General features: G+C 47.2%; 2 protein-coding genes and 1 long non-coding RNA gene across 4 annotated transcripts in view; 1 reads left to right on the top strand and 2 right to left on the bottom strand.

The window, feature by feature from the left end:
- The window catches only part of LOC310697084 (uncharacterized protein), a 33044-nt gene extending 23420 nt beyond the window's left edge, over positions 1-9624 (top strand). The window contains exons 12-20 of the mRNA XM_083483386.1: positions 413-490; positions 587-675; positions 2038-2074; positions 2740-2888; positions 3351-3413; positions 3847-3922; positions 5474-5558; positions 7163-7250; positions 9206-9624. Coding sequence (XP_083339512.1) covers positions 413-490; positions 587-675; positions 2038-2074; positions 2740-2888; positions 3351-3413; positions 3847-3922; positions 5474-5558; positions 7163-7250; positions 9206-9319 — 779 coding nt within the window. The 3' untranslated portion in view covers positions 9320-9624. The remainder of the gene's footprint in view (positions 1-412; positions 491-586; positions 676-2037; positions 2075-2739; positions 2889-3350; positions 3414-3846; positions 3923-5473; positions 5559-7162; positions 7251-9205) is intronic.
- LOC310697129 lies at positions 9373-11967 on the bottom strand. The gene is made up of 2 exons (XR_014520937.1): positions 11087-11967; positions 9373-10084 (listed from the first exon to the last, which is right to left on the bottom strand). It is a non-coding gene; the product is annotated as an uncharacterized lncRNA (long non-coding RNA).
- A 2210-nt stretch (positions 11968-14177) lies between these two features.
- The window catches only part of TMEM39A (transmembrane protein 39A), a 28341-nt gene continuing 25600 nt past the window's right edge, over positions 14178-16918 (bottom strand). Inside the window, exons 8-9 of one of the 2 annotated variants that reach the window (XM_083483399.1) lie at positions 15543-15663; positions 14178-14487 (exon numbers count right to left, since the gene is read on the bottom strand). In XM_083483399.1, the coding sequence (XP_083339525.1) occupies positions 14254-14487; positions 15543-15663 (355 nt within the window). In that variant the 3' untranslated portion in view covers positions 14178-14253. Of the gene's footprint in view, positions 14488-15533; positions 15664-16918 lie in introns of both variants that reach the window. The other variant, XM_083483398.1, reaches the window with a different exon arrangement.

Raw genomic sequence — 16918 nt, 5'->3', positions numbered from 1 at the left:
ATTCCTTCCAGTAGCACCTTAGAGACCAACTAAGTTTGTTATTGGTATGAGCTTTCGTGTGCATGCACACTTCTTCAGATACACTGAACCAGAAGTCACCAGACTCTTATATAAAGTGAAAGGGTGGGGAGGGGTATTACTCATTCTGAAATGCATACAAAAGCTCATACCAATAACAAACTTGGTGTCTAAGGTGCTATTGGAAGGAATTTTTTTTATTTTGTTTTGACTACGGCAGACCAACATGGCTACCTACCTGTCCCTGCAGATAGAAAGCTAGCACATGGGGCGGGGGAGAGTTCCAGCTAGAACCTTGGCCTGCTGTGATTTTTTTTTACTTGCAAGGTCTTTCTTTTATTTTATAAGGATCCAGAATGCAAGTTCTCCCCCCCCCTTTTTTTTTTTTTGCTAGGCCCCTTGTCTACATCAGTGGCAGACGCGGCTGTTGCTTATGCGATCTTGGCTGGTCCTGACCCCCGCTATCCATATGGTGAGTCTTAACTGCCCATTCGTTCCCATCCGAGTAGCACGACATATCTTTTTTCCACTGCGTGCCTGTTGACAGTTCCTTTTTCACCTGTTTCAGGATTAGGCCAGCCCAAACCATCCCTCTCTGGAGTCCTCACACCTGATCTGAAGGACTTGAAGTTGGGGGTTGACTGGACTTTCTTTAAGGTGCCTGTTTACTTCTTTGTTTCTCTTGCATCCTTCATCTACATGCAGCCGCTGGGAGAGATCATCAGGAGGTTTGGACTGGGTGTCCATCAATATGTGGATGATACCCAGCTCTACCTCTCTTTTAAATCAGAACCAGTGAAGGCTGTGAAGGTCCTGTGTGAGTGTCTGGAGGCGGTTGGAGGATGGATGGCAGCTAACAGATTGAGGTTGAATCCTGCCAAGACAGAAGTACTGTTTTTGGGGGACAGGAGGCGGGCAGGCGTGGAGGACTCCCTAGTCCTGAATGGGGTAACTGTGCCTGTAAAGTACCAGGTGTTCAGCCTGGGAGTCATTTTGGACTCACAGCTGTCCATGAAGGCGCAGGTCAATTCTGTGTCCAGGACGGCTGTCTACTGGCTTCATCTGGGACGCAGGCTGAGACCCTACCTGCCCGCGGACTGTCTGGCCAGAGTGGTGCATGCTCTAGTTATCTCTCGCTTGGACTACTACAATGCACTCTATGTGGGGCTACCTTTGAAGATGACCCGGAAACTACAACTGATCTAGAATGCAGCAGCTAGACAGGTGACTGGGAGTGGCTGCCGAGACCACATTGAAAGACCTACATTGGCTCCCAGTACGTTTCTGAGCACAATTCAAAGTGTTGGTGCTGACCTTTAAAGCCCTAAACGGCCTTGGTCCAGTATACCTGAAGGAGCGTCTCCACCCCCATCGTTCTGCCTGGACACTGTGGTCCAGCACCGAGGGCCTTCTGGCGGTTCCCTCACCGCGAAAAGCCAAGTTACAGGGAACCAGGCAGAGGGCCTTCTCGGTAGTGGCGCCCGCCCTGTGGAATGCCCTCCCACCAGATGTCAAAGAGAACAACAACTACCAGACTTTTAGAAGACATCTGAAGGCAGCCCTGTTTCGGGAAGCTTTTAATGTTTGATTACTGTATTTTAATATTTTGCTGGAAGCCACTCAGACCGGCTGGGGAAACCCAACCAGATGGGCGGGGTATAAATAATAAATTATTATATTGAGATGCGGCCACTTCATCTTCAGAATGTTGCTTCCTGGATGTTACATGAGGGATTCCGGACACTTCATGCAGCTCTTAATCTCAGGATCATGAGTCTGAGTTCCACTTGTTGGGCAAAAGATTCCAGCATTGCAGGGGGCTGAATCAGGTGACCCCGGGGTCCCCTTTCAGCTGTATAATTCCATGTCCCCTAAGGAGATGTAAGGCCACCCTATGACTGTGTCACATGACTGGGAACGTGGTGGGTGCCATAGACAAGAGGAGGAGAAAAGTTCTTTAATTGTGGTTCCGCAAAGGTAGATCCTTGGGAATAACTTTTTTTTTTACTTGTCTGCCAGGCATGTGATGCTGAAATCCTAGCCACCTGCCAGAAAGGTAAATCATTCATAATGAACTGAAAAAAATGTCTAAAAGCACTCCCCCCCCCCAAAAAAAACACACGCAGAGTCCTTTTTGTTGGGAAGAACTCAGAAGGAAATTCCCAGATGTCAGAAAATGTTATTTATGTATGGCACCACCGCAGCTCGTGTTTTGTTAGCCCCAAAATGGAAAATGAGCGAAGTCCCAACCAGAGAAGATAGGCAACTTAAATGGATGGAATACGTGCAGCTTGCGGACCTAACATATAGAATAAGAGAACAAGATGAACATATGTTTAAAGAAGATTGGAAAATGTTTATTGAATATATGGAGGAAAATTGTGTTTTATTTGAAAACGTGGGCAGCATTAAGATAAATTCAACCGTGTAAATAAGTTTTGACAGATGTAACAATGGAATACTGAATGGTTTAGTTTATATAAAATATGCCGGGATTCATGCTGTGCAAAATGACTCATGGAAAGAGAGGAAGTCATTGATATTTTAAGTGAATATTCTAAAATGTAAAACAGAAATTTGATTTTAAAAAAAACCTCAAAAAAGAAAGCAAGGCAAACTACATCCCAGATTTGCTGAAACAAATGGGGACACTTGTTAGGCTATTAAGTCTCGCTTATTTCCCTCCCCCACCCCCTGGCGGCGGCTGCCACTGATGATCAGCTGTGAAGTTTCTAGAAGGTTTAGGTGCCTGCGTGGTTGATGTGTCCCTGGCAGAACTGGAGGAGATCCGAGTGGCTCATGTGATCTGCATCCTTAGTGAGATGAGAGATTTCCTGCAGCCTGACTTCAACAATTCCTTTGACCAAATGGTAAGTGGAGGGCTGACTCGGAACTGTAGTCCCAAAACAGCCGGAGACTCAAGTTTGGGAAACCCTGGGATAGATTGTGAAGCCGCATCTTCCTCGCCAGGGCCACCAATTAACCATAGTTTCTCCAAACACAGAAATGGTGCTTTCCCCCCCTTGCTTACCGCACTGAGTGGCACGTGAACTGGCCTAGCAGTTCCCATATTCCTTTCCGTTTTGGCCCTGCGGAGATTGCGACACACCTTGCTCGACGAGGAGGAGGAAAACACATCTGCACATGGCTCAACTCTGCCTGTATCTGTGCCTTTTTGTCTCTGTTCTCTGGCGGAAGGTTGTGTGTGTAGAGGGGTCTTAACTTCAGCATAGCTCTGTGCCGTTACAATACCTACATGTCTGTTCTAGGTGGGCAGGTTGCCCATGACTATTTAGGATTAGGGTTTACCCCCGTGTTTCTTCCTTTTCCAGAATCTGGAGACTCGTCTTAATCTTGCAATCGCTTCTAAGTTCACAGCTCTGGATTATATTAAGGTAAAAGGCAATTAATTGCAAGATTGCACCATTATTATTTGCTGTACAGTGGTGCCCCGCAAGACGAATGCCCCGCAAGACGGAAGACTCGCTAGACGAAAGAGTTTTCCGTTTTGGAGGTGCTTCGCAAAACGAATCTCCTATGGGCTTGCTTCGCAAGACGAAAATGTCTTGCGAGTTTCTGCGGGTTTTTCCCCCTCCCCCCTTTTTCTAAGCCGCTAAGCCGCTTATCAGCTGATCCGATAAGCAGATAAGCCTCTAAAAGCCGCTAATAGCGCTAATCCGTCAATGGGCTTGCTTCGCAAGACAAAAAAACCGCTAGACGAAGAGAATCACAGAATGGATTCTTTTCGTCTTGCGAGGCACCACTGTATTACAGTAGGGTATGCTTTCCTGTCTTCCCCACAGACTCAATTCCCACTTGTGTTTGCAGGCAAATCGGCAGCGGAGCCGCACCATGGCCCTTCTACGACAGATGTTTGCGAATGTGAACTGTCTTATTACCCCAGGTATCTAATGCCAGCTGAATTTAACACTATTTATATCAACTTGTAGGGGCTTTATTGGCCTGATTTGCTTCCCGTCCTGCATGTGCTCTGGTCTAAATTAAAATGTTTTCATACTGAGTGTAGTAGCGCCTGGCCAAATAACGTTGGGTGTTTTAAATGCAGCAGGGCATGAGGTTCCTAGAGAGAGGTGGTGTATGTTTTGTGACTGGTTGGTATGACCTCTGTCTGGGTATGTTAAAAAAAGGAGGTTATATGTGTTGTCACCTACCAGGTGTCGAATCTCTAAAATGGGCACGTTTCGTAAGCCATCTTCTACATGTGTAATGCCCTCGCCCTATAAGGCACATCAAGGGAGATTTGAACTGTAATTTGTGGCTTGGCTCACTTTCTTGATGTTTTTACTCCCCTGGGCACCTTTGGGAGGAAGCAGGGGATATAAATTAAATAAGTAAAGAAAAATATGGATTTATGTCATAAAACATATATACTAAAAAAAAACAACTGGCCTAATGAAGCAGAAATATGCTAAATATTTTTTGCTGAACTAGGTGAATTAAAACGGTACTTAGATGGCAGAACATGCACTTTGTATGTGTATCATTTCAGATTCAATCCATAGTGCCTGTTTAAAGGATTTCTGCTTTGCAGGCAGATTTCATCTGCATAAAAATGGTTTTTTTGCTTTTGACCTCACATCCTTTTTTCATTATCTGTTTTTTTTTAATTGAAAGTTTTCAACATACAGTGCAATAAAAGTTGAACTAATCTAAATAGAGAAGAAAAGAAAAAAGCAAAAGAAGAGAGAAAGATAAAACAAAGAGAGAAAATAGGAAGGAAAAGAGAGGAAAAAATATAAAAACACAGAACCCTCTGTCAGGGTAGATTTTAACCCCTATCTCACACCAAAGGGAGAGGGCCCTCCCTGCTTTCACTTGGGAGCTTCCATTTCTTCTCCCAGTCTCCCATCCCTGGAGTTCTTCCCTTCCCTGCCTCTCACGCAGGGTCCTTCATCAGTCATCCATCACCTTCCTGTGAGTAAATTGCAGTTTTCAGTAAATTTTGGCTTTCAGAACCAGCTCAGCTAAGTCTTATGTGTGGCGTAAAGGTAAAGGGACCCCTGACCATTAGGTCCAGTCGTGGCCGACTCTGGGGTTGCGACGCTCATCTCGCTTTACTGGCTGAGGGAGCCGGTGTACAGCTTCCGGGTCATGTGGCCAGCAGGACTAAGCTGCTTCTGGCAAACCAGAGCAGCACACGGAAATGCCGTTTACCTTCACACTGGAGCAGTACCTAATTAACTACTTGCACTTCATGCTTTCAAACTGCTAGGTTGGCAGGAGCAGGGACTGAGCAACAGGAGTTCACCCCGTTGCGGGGATTCGAACCACCAACCTTCTGACCCTTTTTTACTGGGAAACAATTATGGGGGTTGACTGGAAACGTTCACAGTGAGGGATAAGAGGGACTGTTAAGCGCCTATATAACTCAGGATAAAAGCAAGCAACTTAAAAAAAAACCCCACACCACACACACATTTTTCTCTTGTGCAAGGTACTGCATGCTGTGCTCCAAGAATGCAGGACTCTGATCTTCTGACTGGGTGTAGCGATGTTAGGACAACTCTCCGGACCATGAGGTAAAGACATGTGTTTTTCAAAGCAAAACTGTGGCAGTGAGGAAGGAGGGCAGGATTCTAGGGGGACCTGGCTCCCTCCAAAGTGAAATTGGCCATTGGATGCATGAAAACTGAGACGTGCTTTGGTTTCGTCCTTGCCATCTTAAAGAAGAAATAATGCTCTTGGGATTTTTAACACTCCATGTTGGCTGGGTTTCAGCTGATAGAAACACCCCCGTTGGCTAGACTTCTTTGATGGGAGAGAAAGGGGTTCTATATGTGCAGCCCAAGTCGTTTTCCAGGTTGACCTTCATTGCTCAACAAGTATATATCTGCTATAGCAGGGCTGGGAGCTGCAGGCCAATGGAGGATGGGGCCAAAGGGAGAAGTGGGCATGGATGTGACCCTTGACCAGTAGGCTGCATTCAAGGCGTGCAGATGTTGGAGAGTTCTACAAGCACATCTTTCCATCCAGGCAAGAAAGTAGTGGAAGAACGTTGCCTTAGGAGAGTGAGGGAAATTCTCAGGGATGATTCACACCCTGGCTGGCACTTTCTTGATCTCCTGCCCTCAGGCAGAAGATAGAGAAGCATGATTAGTCGCACCAGCAGGGTAAAGAACAGCTTCTATCCGTGGGCTGTTAGGCTGCTGAATGAAAAGATAACAATAACTGACTTTTGGGTTTGGTGGGTGTGCGTCAGTAAACGAGGGGAATTAAGACTAAGAGAGCTGAGTGGGGGGTGCTTGTGTAATCTCACTGTATACAAGTTGTACAAGTGACAATAAAGTACTGTATTTTTCACTCCATAGGGCGCACCGGATCATAGGGCGCACCTAGTTTTTTTTTTGGGGGGGGAAATAAAGAAAAAAAGATTTATTCCCCCCCCCCAGCCCCAAAGAGCAAAGAAGCCAAGACTGCCAGCGGGATCCATCCCAACCCCAGCCCCCAGAACAGGTCCGGGAGCGGAGGCAAGGTTGTGCAGCCTTGCCACCACTCCCGGAGCTTGCGGGCTGGGGGAGCGCTCCGAAGGATAGCTGCTCGAAGCCCGGGGTGCACAGTGCTGCGCTCCCTGGGCTTCGGGCTGCAGGCAGCTATCCACAAGCCTTCGGAGCCCGGCGGAAGTTCCCACCACGCTCCAAAGGCTTGCGGATAGCTTCCTGAAGGCTGGAGAGAGAGAGGGGTCGGTGCGCACCGACCCCTCTCGCTCTCCAGCCTTCAGCGAAAGCTTGCATTCGCTCCATAGGACGCACACACATTTCCCCTTCATTTTTGGAGGGGGAAAAGTGTGTCCTATAGAGCGAAAAATACGGTATTTCAATTGTCAGAGTTCACATTCCAGTAATCAAGAAGGATGTGAAGCTGGGCTCTTGAGGGATATGGTCTTAGGGCAGACTTTCCCAAACTTGGTTCTCCAGCTGTTTTTGGACTAGAACTCCCATCATCCCTAGCTAGCAGTACCAGCGGTCAGGGGTGATGGGAACTGTAGTCCAAAAACAACTGGAGAACCAGGTTTGGTAAACAAGGGTCTAGGAGGGAGAGGGTGTGGCTTAGGGAGTCCTAAGGATCAGAGAAAGATGTCTGCTGGGCCACCTCTGATGTGCCCCTTCTCTCTTGATATTTGTAGGTACATGCAACTGGCCAACTTGACTGGCATCCCAGCGCTGGTAATACCAGTTGGATATTCTAGTTCAGGGCTTCCTATCAGCATCCAGGTAAATACGACTTTCTCTTGCTAGTAAAATGGGTAAAGGACCCCTGGATGGTTGAGTCCAGTCAAAGGTGACTATGGGGTTGTGGCGCTCATCTTGCTTTCAGGCTGAGGGAGCCGGCATTTGTTCACAGATAGCTTTCCGGGTCATGTGGTCAGCATGACCAAACCGCTTCTGGCGCAATGAAACACTATGACGGAAGCCAGAGTGTATAGAAACGTGTTTACCTGCCCACCGCAGGCATACCTATTTATCTACTTGACACTGGTGTGCTTTTGAAGTGCTAGGTTGGCAGAAAGCCGGGGCAAAGCAACGGGGGCTTACCCCGTCGTGCGGATTCAAACCGCCGACCTTCCGATCACCAAGCCCAAGAGGCTCAGTGGTTGAGACCATAGCGCCACCCGCTCCCTCTCTTGCTGGTACTGCCCAGGTGGCGGGCACCTCTCATAGCTCATCCCCATACACACTGCAGAAACAACCACATTAATTCACTCCTACCTTGGCACCTGCCTGATGCCTCTCACCCTGGTTCCTCTCAAATGTGGCAACGAGGATGAGAGTTTGCCCCTTCCTGGCCAAGGATCACGTGTGCTGCTCTGGAAGCTGGTTTGTTTTCCCCTGAAAAGAGGGGTGCTCTCTGGTCACATTTTATATTACTGCAGGATCCTACTGAAATGTATGCAGGCCTCTTCCTCCTTCTTTGTCAAGAAGCCCATGGCTGGTTGTGTTTCAACAGTGACCAAATACCAGATGTGTTAGCCAGACGTAAAATGCTTACGCCACGTAACAATGGGAATGCAACTACCCCATTCTTTTTCACACACCGTCATATACAGTGGTATCTCGGGTTAAGAACTTAATTCGTTCTGGAAGTCCGTTCTTAACCTGAAAATGTTCTTAACCTGAAGCACCACTTTAGCTAATGGGGCCTTCAGCTGCCGCCGCGCTGCCGGAGCACGATTTCTGTTCTCATCCTGAAGCAAAGTTCTTAACCCGAGGTACTATTTCTGGGTTAGCGGATCTGTAACCCGAGGTACCACTGTATGATGAGAGACATCCGCTGGCAGGTGTGGTAGCTCAAAAAAGACACATTTGCCCCCGTGGTTTGTTAGGATACATACAGAACCTGCCAAATGAGGACATTCAAAGGGTGTGATTTTGAAGAACGCAAGAGCAGCCCTGCTGCAGGAAACCCAGAAGCCATCTATTCCAGCATCCCCTTCTCACAGGGGCCAACCCAGAGCCATAGCTTGGGGGTGGGGGTGGGAGCTGGGTTTTTTTGTCCCCAGTGGAAGTCCCCAGAGAGGTGCCATTGAGGCTCCCAGCCTGTATGTGTGTACACAAATGTGCATTGGGGTGTGTTAGACAAACTGGGTCTTTGACCCAGGTGAAATAAAGTCTAGTTTTGCCCCATGGCAACCAGATGCCTAAGTTTCGCCATGTCCCCTCTCGCTATTCCCATCAGCTGGCATTCAAGTCATCTGGCCTCGGATGACGAGGTAGACAATAGCCCTCATGGCTCGTAGCAAGTGGGGAACTGACTTTGCAGGAAGCTCCCTCCATGGCATTTGTAATGTCTAGTTGAGAAGTACATTATGTTGGTATGGGAAACTGTCGTGTGACGGGCCAATGGCCGTAATAAATATCAATTCAATTGTCTAGTTGAGCCTCCTTCAAATAGATAAGGGGCAGGCTTCTAAAATGTCAATACCGGGAAACACTGAAGAAGTTGTGCCGGTTCTCTTCCCAACTTCATATCCCAGTTCTCTTACAGCTAGCAAGTCCCCTTTCCTTTAACTGAGATACCTTCAGGCCCTTTCAGTTGGTCTAATTAAGAGCACAAATGACCTTGATGGAGGTGCTGCCCCCCTCTTTGCATGGTGTATTCTAGTAACTACTTTGAAGTATTCTTCCTCAGAGCGTATCCCTGCTATTGTACTCTTCTCTTTCTCACACAGATCATGGCGAAGTGGTGGGATGAAGCACTACTGTTCCGGATTGGCCTGAAGCTGGAGCAGTTTCATGGCATAACAGCAAAACCAGCCATTTATTACGACATTCTTGGGCAATAGCGTCAGCTGTCTCGAACCAATACAAAGTAAAAAAAGTAAAAAATAAAATAAAATTAAGCATTTGGAGGTTTTGGGTGGCAGGAGAACAGGCACTTTTTCTGTGCATAAAAATATGAAGTAATAACTTATTGTTTGGGTTGAGGTTTAAGATCTTTAGATCTACACCCACGCTACTTTGGGACTGGCCAGATTTAGGGTACCAGATCCTGAGCCAATGAATGCTCCTCAGTTTAAATTACATGCAGCAGAGGCCAGCAGAAATAGGTGCTCTGAACTAATAACCCTCCAAATCAAACAGACTAAAAGCATAGCTGAAAATATATCGGGGAGAATGACCATAGTTACAGAGTTCATTTTGCCTGTTTGTTTTTTAGAGGTAGAAAGGTTAATACAGAGTACTTGAACCACAGATACAGAGGAATGATGGGGCTCAGGCTTTTGCAAAAAAAACCCCTGCCCATCCCCACAAAATGAAACAGCATAAGGCCATAGTTCATTACCTTAATATTGATCTGTTGCCATGATTATGGTGGCATGAAGAAGGGCTTGTTCCCATATAGGTTCTCTTACAAATGCAGTCAAAATGGTTATGGCTAGAGGGTTGCCAAGATCTTTGCACTGATGGAGACAGGATCGTTTTCTTAGGATTCAGACTAAGAGGGCTGTGTTGGGGCATGCACCCATTCACAAAATTTGGCAGGTGTACAAAACCATTATACAGAAGGCAAACCAGCGAGGAACCAAAGAATAAATATCTATATATATCTACAGTGGTGCCTCGCAAGACGAAATTAATTCGTTCCGCAATTCTCTTCGTCTTGCGGTTTTTTCGTCTTGCGATGCACGGTTTCCCATAGGAATGCATTGAAAATCAATTAATGCGTTCCTAGGGAAACCACCTTCAGACCAGGTCCGGGGACAGTCTGTCCCCCGACCTCTTCTGAAGGCTGGGGGGGGGGGACAGGGGCTTTTCTTTACACTGCCAGCCTTCAGAAGGCTGTTCTGAGGGCTGGCGGTGGGAGGGGAGGCCCTTCTTCCCACCTCCCGCCCCGCAAGCTCCGGGCGGCCGTGCTTCGGGTGACAGGCTGCCGCCCCGAGCCTCGCGTGCCCGGCGGGACCTCCTGCCGGGCGCGCAAGGCTTGCAGGCATTCGCCCGAAGCAAGGGGAGCTCTCCGAAGGGCTCCCCGTGCTTCGGGTGACAGGCTGCCGCCCCGAGCCTCGCGCGCCCGGCGGGACCTCCTGCCGGGCGCGCGAGGCTTGCAGGCATTCGCCCGAAGCAAGGGGAGCTCTCCGAAGGGCTCCCCGTGCTTCGGGTGACAGGCTGCCGCAGGCTGCCGCCCGAGCCTCGCGCGCCCGGCGGGACCTCCTGCCGGGCGCGCGAGGCTTGCAGACACTCGCCCAAAGATTTTAAAATGCTGGGGGTCGGGAGCGAAGCGTTTGCTCCCGCCCGCCAGCATTTTGGGATCGCCTGGGGCAGCGGAGAAGTCTCCGCTGTCCCGGGAAGGCAGGCGGGGGGGGGAGCAGGGACCTTTGCCCCCCGCCGGCCTTCAGGAGAGGTCCAGGACCTCTTCTGGGGGCCGGCTGTGGGTGAAGGTCTTTGCTCCCGACCGCCAGCATTTTAAAAGAGGTCCCCGGAGATTTCCCTATGGGCTTTCGTCTTGCGAGGCAAGCCCATAGGGAAATTCGTCTTGCGAAGCGCCTCCAAAGCAGAAAACCCTTTCGTCTTGCGGGTTTTCCGTCTTGCGAGGCATTCGTCTTGCGGGGTACCACTGTATAACTATATATAAACATAGCTGCCATCTCCACCCAGGATTTGATGAACCAGGCTGGAAGAGGGGGATAATCTGTTTGGTGCCTTTGCCATGGTTTGGGCAACTCCCCACATCTTCTCTCCCCATACCTGCCCAGTAGGAGGCCATGGGAGAAATAGACTGCTCTTGCCAGAGGTCTGAACTGATGAGTTGTGGTCTGTAGGTTGTCCTGTTAGGGCGTGTTGAATTTTGCAACTTTCAGATTCCAAAAATGAGTGGTTCTAAAAAGTTGTAACATGAGCTGGGAATTCTAAAGATATTGTGGTTAAATGAATATAATTTAGTTTTCCTTGGTAAGGAAAGATGGTGTAAAATTGTGTAAGAAACATTAAAATGATTACTAAGTACTTGCAGTTATTTTATTTCTAATTACCTGACATTTGCGGAAAGTAAAATTGTTTGCTTTTCTGAAAACAGTTTATGTGCTTGCTTCATCAAATGCAGACTTGTAAATGTGGTCCAATCACAAAAGTAATAGAAGATTTGAATTTCTAACACCCAGAAAGCTATTTTTAAGACCCCTCACTGAAGAAATTTGCAAAAATTGAGTTTCACCCCCCCCCCCAATGGCATGCCCTATTGTTCCTAGGTTATAGTTAATCGCAGTAATCCTGAGATCAGGCTAAACTGAGGCTCTGTACTTGGCCTTGTTCGCTTCCTTCTGGCTAATCCTGCAGCCAAGCTGGTGCCAAATGTATTGCTCTGCTTTCCTTTGGACCACATCAGTGAAGCTGAGAGGAGGGTCTTCATCTCTGGCCAGCCCAGGATCTCCATACACAAAGCCCAGGCTTGCATCCCAGGCAGATCACTTCAGTGGTTTAATTTCATCCCCAGAGGTGCACTAGCCAGTGTGGTGTAGTGGTTAAGAGCGGTAGTCACGTAATCTGGGGAACCAGGTTCGCGTCTCCGCTCCTCCACATGCAGCTGCTGGGTGACCTTGGGCCAGTCACACTTCTGTGAAGTCTCTCAGCCCCACTCACCTCACAGAGTGTTTGTTGTGGGGGAGGAAGGGAAAGGAGAATGTTAGCCGCTTTGAGACTCCTTAAAGGGAGTGAAAGGCGGGATATCAAATCCAAACTCTTCTTCTTCTTCTTCTTCTTGGGACAGATATGTGCCAGTAACGTTTCACTTGGTCACTGGCTCACAGATACAAAATGGAGAGTAGTTGTTTATCTGACTTAATCTGTGACCCTCAGTCCAAAATAAAACGTATTACCAAAGTCCCCCTCAAGCCAACTCCTCCTGTACAGTACTTCCTCCCTTCTGAAAAGAGTGAGCACACTTGGTACTAAAAGGTAAAGGGACCCCTGACCATTAGGTCCAGTCGTGGCCGACTGTGGGGTTGCGGCGCTCATCTCGCTTTATTGGCCGAGGGAGCTGGCGTACAGCTTCCAGGTCATGTGGCCACCATGACTATGCCGCTTCTGGCAAACCAGAGCAGCGCACGGAAACGCCGTTTTCCTTCCTGCCACAGTGGTACCTATTTATCTACTTGCACTTTGACGTGCTTTCAAACTACTAGGTTGGCAGGAGCAGGGACCAAGCAATGGGAGCTTACCCTATCGCAGGGATTCGAACTGCTGACCTTCTGATCGGCAAGTCTGCTGACCTTCTGATCGGCAAGTTTAACCCACAGCGCCACCCCGCATCCCAGTTGGTACTACAGCAGTGTAAAATCAAGGTGTGTAGACATCAAATCACAAAATGAATGGGAGAAGGTTGGGCCTAACTGTACCCAATTCCTGAGAGCGCTCAGAACAGGTAAACTAAGTTTTGCTACTTGAGCTTGGCACAGAATATGTTGGGCATGCAAACATACATTCTGCTGCACCTCTATCACCCAACAGCCACACGTTTGAGGAACTGGGTACAGCATACAGATGTCACTTTCTGATCACATCAACCCTTCCTAGTTCCGCTCTGGTAGAATTCAAAGTATATTTTAAAAACAAGTTTTCACTTGCCTCTTTGGTCGTGCAGTAGTTTTGGGCTAAAGACAGCAGCACCGTAATGTGACCAAGTGTCACACCCCCAAAATGCAGGGGTGCATTCCTTGTTGGTTGGTTGGTTGGTTGCTTCCTTCCTTCTTTCTTTCCATTAATAATTTTTATTAAATTTTCAAATTTTACATTTCAAATTACACATCTGAAATCAAACCTGGTCCTATTAGGTTCAGTGCGGTTAAAATGAAATTGGCGCAGGCTGGGACTAGCAGTACCAAGGGAAAGGGCCAAGCTTAGTGCCCACGCCCATCCTGATCCTTAGTTTCTCACATGTAGTTGTCATTCATTCATTCCCATGGGTGAAGTAACAAACTGGACTTGTCAGTTCTGTTAGGGTGAGGCCTAGCCTGCAAGGGCCTTAGCCACCAACCTCTTTACTCCCCGGCGGTCTACAGTGGGTTGAATGTGTGTCTACACCTCAGTGCATTCTACCCTGCTGGTTATATTGGAAATATATACCTTACTGCTTGCATTTAAGCTATATATTGGTAAGCTGTGGAAGCAGCAGTAAAAAGCAATTGTGTGGCAGAGGTGGGGGACGCTGCAGTTCTTGTCCCTTCTATTCACCTGGTATTGAGCCCTCTCCCTCTGCTGCTTTCCTGATCCCATGAACTGCACATGTGTTTTCAGATTAGGGCAGGTGCAGAGTACAAAGAATCCATCTTGCCTTCCTCACAAGAAGATGTGGAATACTTTTCACTCTGCTGTTTTGAGGTAGTCCACAAGTCTAGGCTTCTAGTGGTCTCATTCTCAGAGTCAGGTTTTTGGGTAGGCAAAACCGCCAGCTGCATGCTCCAGCTGAGCTGCAAGAACAGAAGTGTTAAGAGGGAAGGGGGTGGGACGGGGACTCTAAGCTTGTGCATGCAAAGTAGATGGAGTGACCACACATACAAAGCTCTTGCTTCATAGATGTATGTTGATAATACAGTATATACACAATGATTGCTTTATATAAAATAACACCTTGTTTATATAGCGACATTTAATTGCCACTTGGCCCTTCCTTAACCCACAAAAAAAACCAGCAGTATACAAAATATAAAATATTTTTTAAATATTTATAAACAGTTGCAAGGAAAAAATAGAACTGTATGAAAATATCCTTCCCTTCTTCAGGTGATTAATGGGCTTTTAATCCGTAGCTGTTCAGAGGATACGAGTATGCCCTGCCCAACACTATACGGTCCCGCAGGAGTTTAAATAAGACATAGTAATTGCAGAAGAGGATCAGGGCCATGGAAAGGGTATGGTTCCACTTCTCTGACCGCAACAGGGAGTAGAGCTGATAGCAGACCACGCTGCCTTCAATGAGAATCAGCAGGTTGAGAAGCCGTAATGGACGGTGAAAGAGGAACTGTAGGGAGGGGAAAAAACAGTGCTAAGGGTCAGAAAGCAGACCGTTTGATGAAAACCAAATTCTGGGGGGCAGGGGAAAAGAAATAGAGGCCCAACAACTGCATCTGAAGCCCCAGGGCTGTAGCCACTAAGAACACTGCTGTGGTTCTGTTATTTGAACCACTGGATCAGATTCAACTACTCGGTTCTGCTAGAGGAAGCCGTGCGAGGACTTGTGCTAGTGCAACAGGGCTTCCCCCCACCATGTGCCTATCCCAAACCTTCTCTAGAAGCAAGGAGATGTGAGATCATTTTGTCGGACAAGCAGTAATGCTTGTGCTGATGGAAGAGTCTTCTCAGTATACCTGAAGGAGCGTCTCCACGCCTATTGTTCAGCCCGGACACTGAGGTCCAGCTCCGAGGGCCTTCTGGCGGTTCTCTCATTGCGAGAAGTTACAGGGAACCAGGCAGAAGGCCTGTAGTGGTGCCTGCCCTGTGGAACGCCCTCCCATCAGATGTCAAGGAAATAAACAACTATCTGACTTTAATATTCTGTTGGGAGCCACCCAGAGTGGCTGGAGAAACCCAGCCAGGTGGGCAGGATATAAATAATAAATCATTATGATTATGATTACTACTGCTACTCCTCAGCTTAGCGCTACACTGAAATCCACCCCGTTATATTGCCAATACAGGGTTTCCCAATCTTGGGTCTCCAGCTGTTTTTGGACTACAAAACTTACTCAGGGGTTATATTCCCAGGTACTGCTGTATATGTGAAATTGTGCATAGTGGGGAACGCCATCTTAAAAAGCCGAACTCCACCAAAAACCCACAATCATCCTCCCAACTTCACCACAATCACTTCCTCCAACTCCAACAGGCCTCAAAGACTCATGGGATTGCAGCTGCAAAGGCTCCTGGGATTGTCAGCTGCTTTCCCGCTATTTGGGGGCCATTTTGCCCATTCCGCAGTTTACATCAATTTATTTATTTGCAGGCATCAGAATAGTTGTGCTGAAATGTGGTGGTGGGGCGTACGAATTCTTACATAATAATACTTACGGTACTTACATAAAAGCGGGCATGGGACACATCTGAAGGCACTGCTACGTTATAAGGCCCGACTGCTTTGTATAGGCATCGACTATGTCGCACTAGCACTCCCTGTGGCCATATTGTGCTCTCAGACCAGCTGTGGAGTATGACAAAGGGACTCAGTGAGTATCAGAAAGCCAACCTGGAGTCATTTCACGATTCAAAATGTTATATATACACTTGGTCATATATACACCCCGAATTCGTGTTGATTGGTTTAGGCATTTATATACACATACCGTATTTTTTACACCATAACACTCACTTTTTTCCTCCTAGAAGGTAAGGGGAAATGTCTGTGCGTGTTATGGAGGGAATGCCTACGGGTGGCATGCCTACAGATTTTCCTCCTCTAAAAACTACGTGCGTGTTATGGTCGGGTGCGTGTTATAGAGCGAAAAATACGGTATTTTCAAGCAGTAGATACTGAAATAACAGCAAAAGGTTCCAACCAAGTTGTAAATTCTGAATTAGACTGGTCAATACAAACATACATAAAATCTGAGGTTTCAACTCTGTTTTGGAAAGTAGAATCTTTCACTGGAAGAATACCTCAGGTATAAATTGAAGAACAAAAGGAAAGAAACCCCGAGGGTAAAATCATAAATAGCTTTGCATATACAAATCATAAAACCCATCCTTCACCAACCTGGTACCCTCCAAGATATTTTGGACTACAACTTTCAACCAATTGTACAATTTGATGTGAATTTGAATAAGTAAAAACCAATTTCATAGGAATCCTAATTCTCTTCTTTATTTTTGCTCTGGAGGTGTACAGATGAAATTATGAAAAATTAGACACTAAAAGCTGAAATAAGCAAGTGGACTTTTTTGGAAAGATTAGCAACAATGTAAGGCCTGCTTTAGTACCACTAATGTGAAACTGCCCTGTATTAACTGCAAGAACCCTATCCTGTCCAATTTCAAATTTGGAGCTGGGAGAGGGAAGCAAGGGATTTATCCCCAGCCACAGTGTGAGGTCAAGAATCACAGTCTAATCCTTACCTAAGCCTGTCTACTCAGAGATAAATCCAACTGAGTTCAATCCGATATACTTCCAATTAAGCATGCACATGCGTGCAGTTACCTTGCAGTAAGCCCAATTAAACACAGCAGGACTTGCTTCAGAATAGAAATGTACTGAAAGAGAGAGGTAGGGTCCTGGGCGCTCACAATTTTTGGTTTGGTTTGTGGACCCATTTTTATCCATACCTGGGCAGTGTCCCAAGTGTGTAGAATCCACTACTTTATTTGTGGGTGACCCAGTTGGTTGCCTAAAGGGCAGGCACTAAAGGTAAAGGTAAAGGTACCCCTGACCATTAGGTCCAGTCGTGGCCGACTCTGGGGTT

The sequence above is a fragment of the Podarcis liolepis genome (assembly GCF_965112155.1).
Source record: "Podarcis liolepis genome assembly, chromosome: 17".
Lineage (NCBI taxonomy): Eukaryota > Metazoa > Chordata > Lepidosauria > Squamata > Lacertidae > Podarcis > Podarcis liolepis.
The sequence above is the reverse complement of the archived record's forward strand: the minus strand, read 5'-3'. Positions and strand labels throughout refer to the sequence as shown.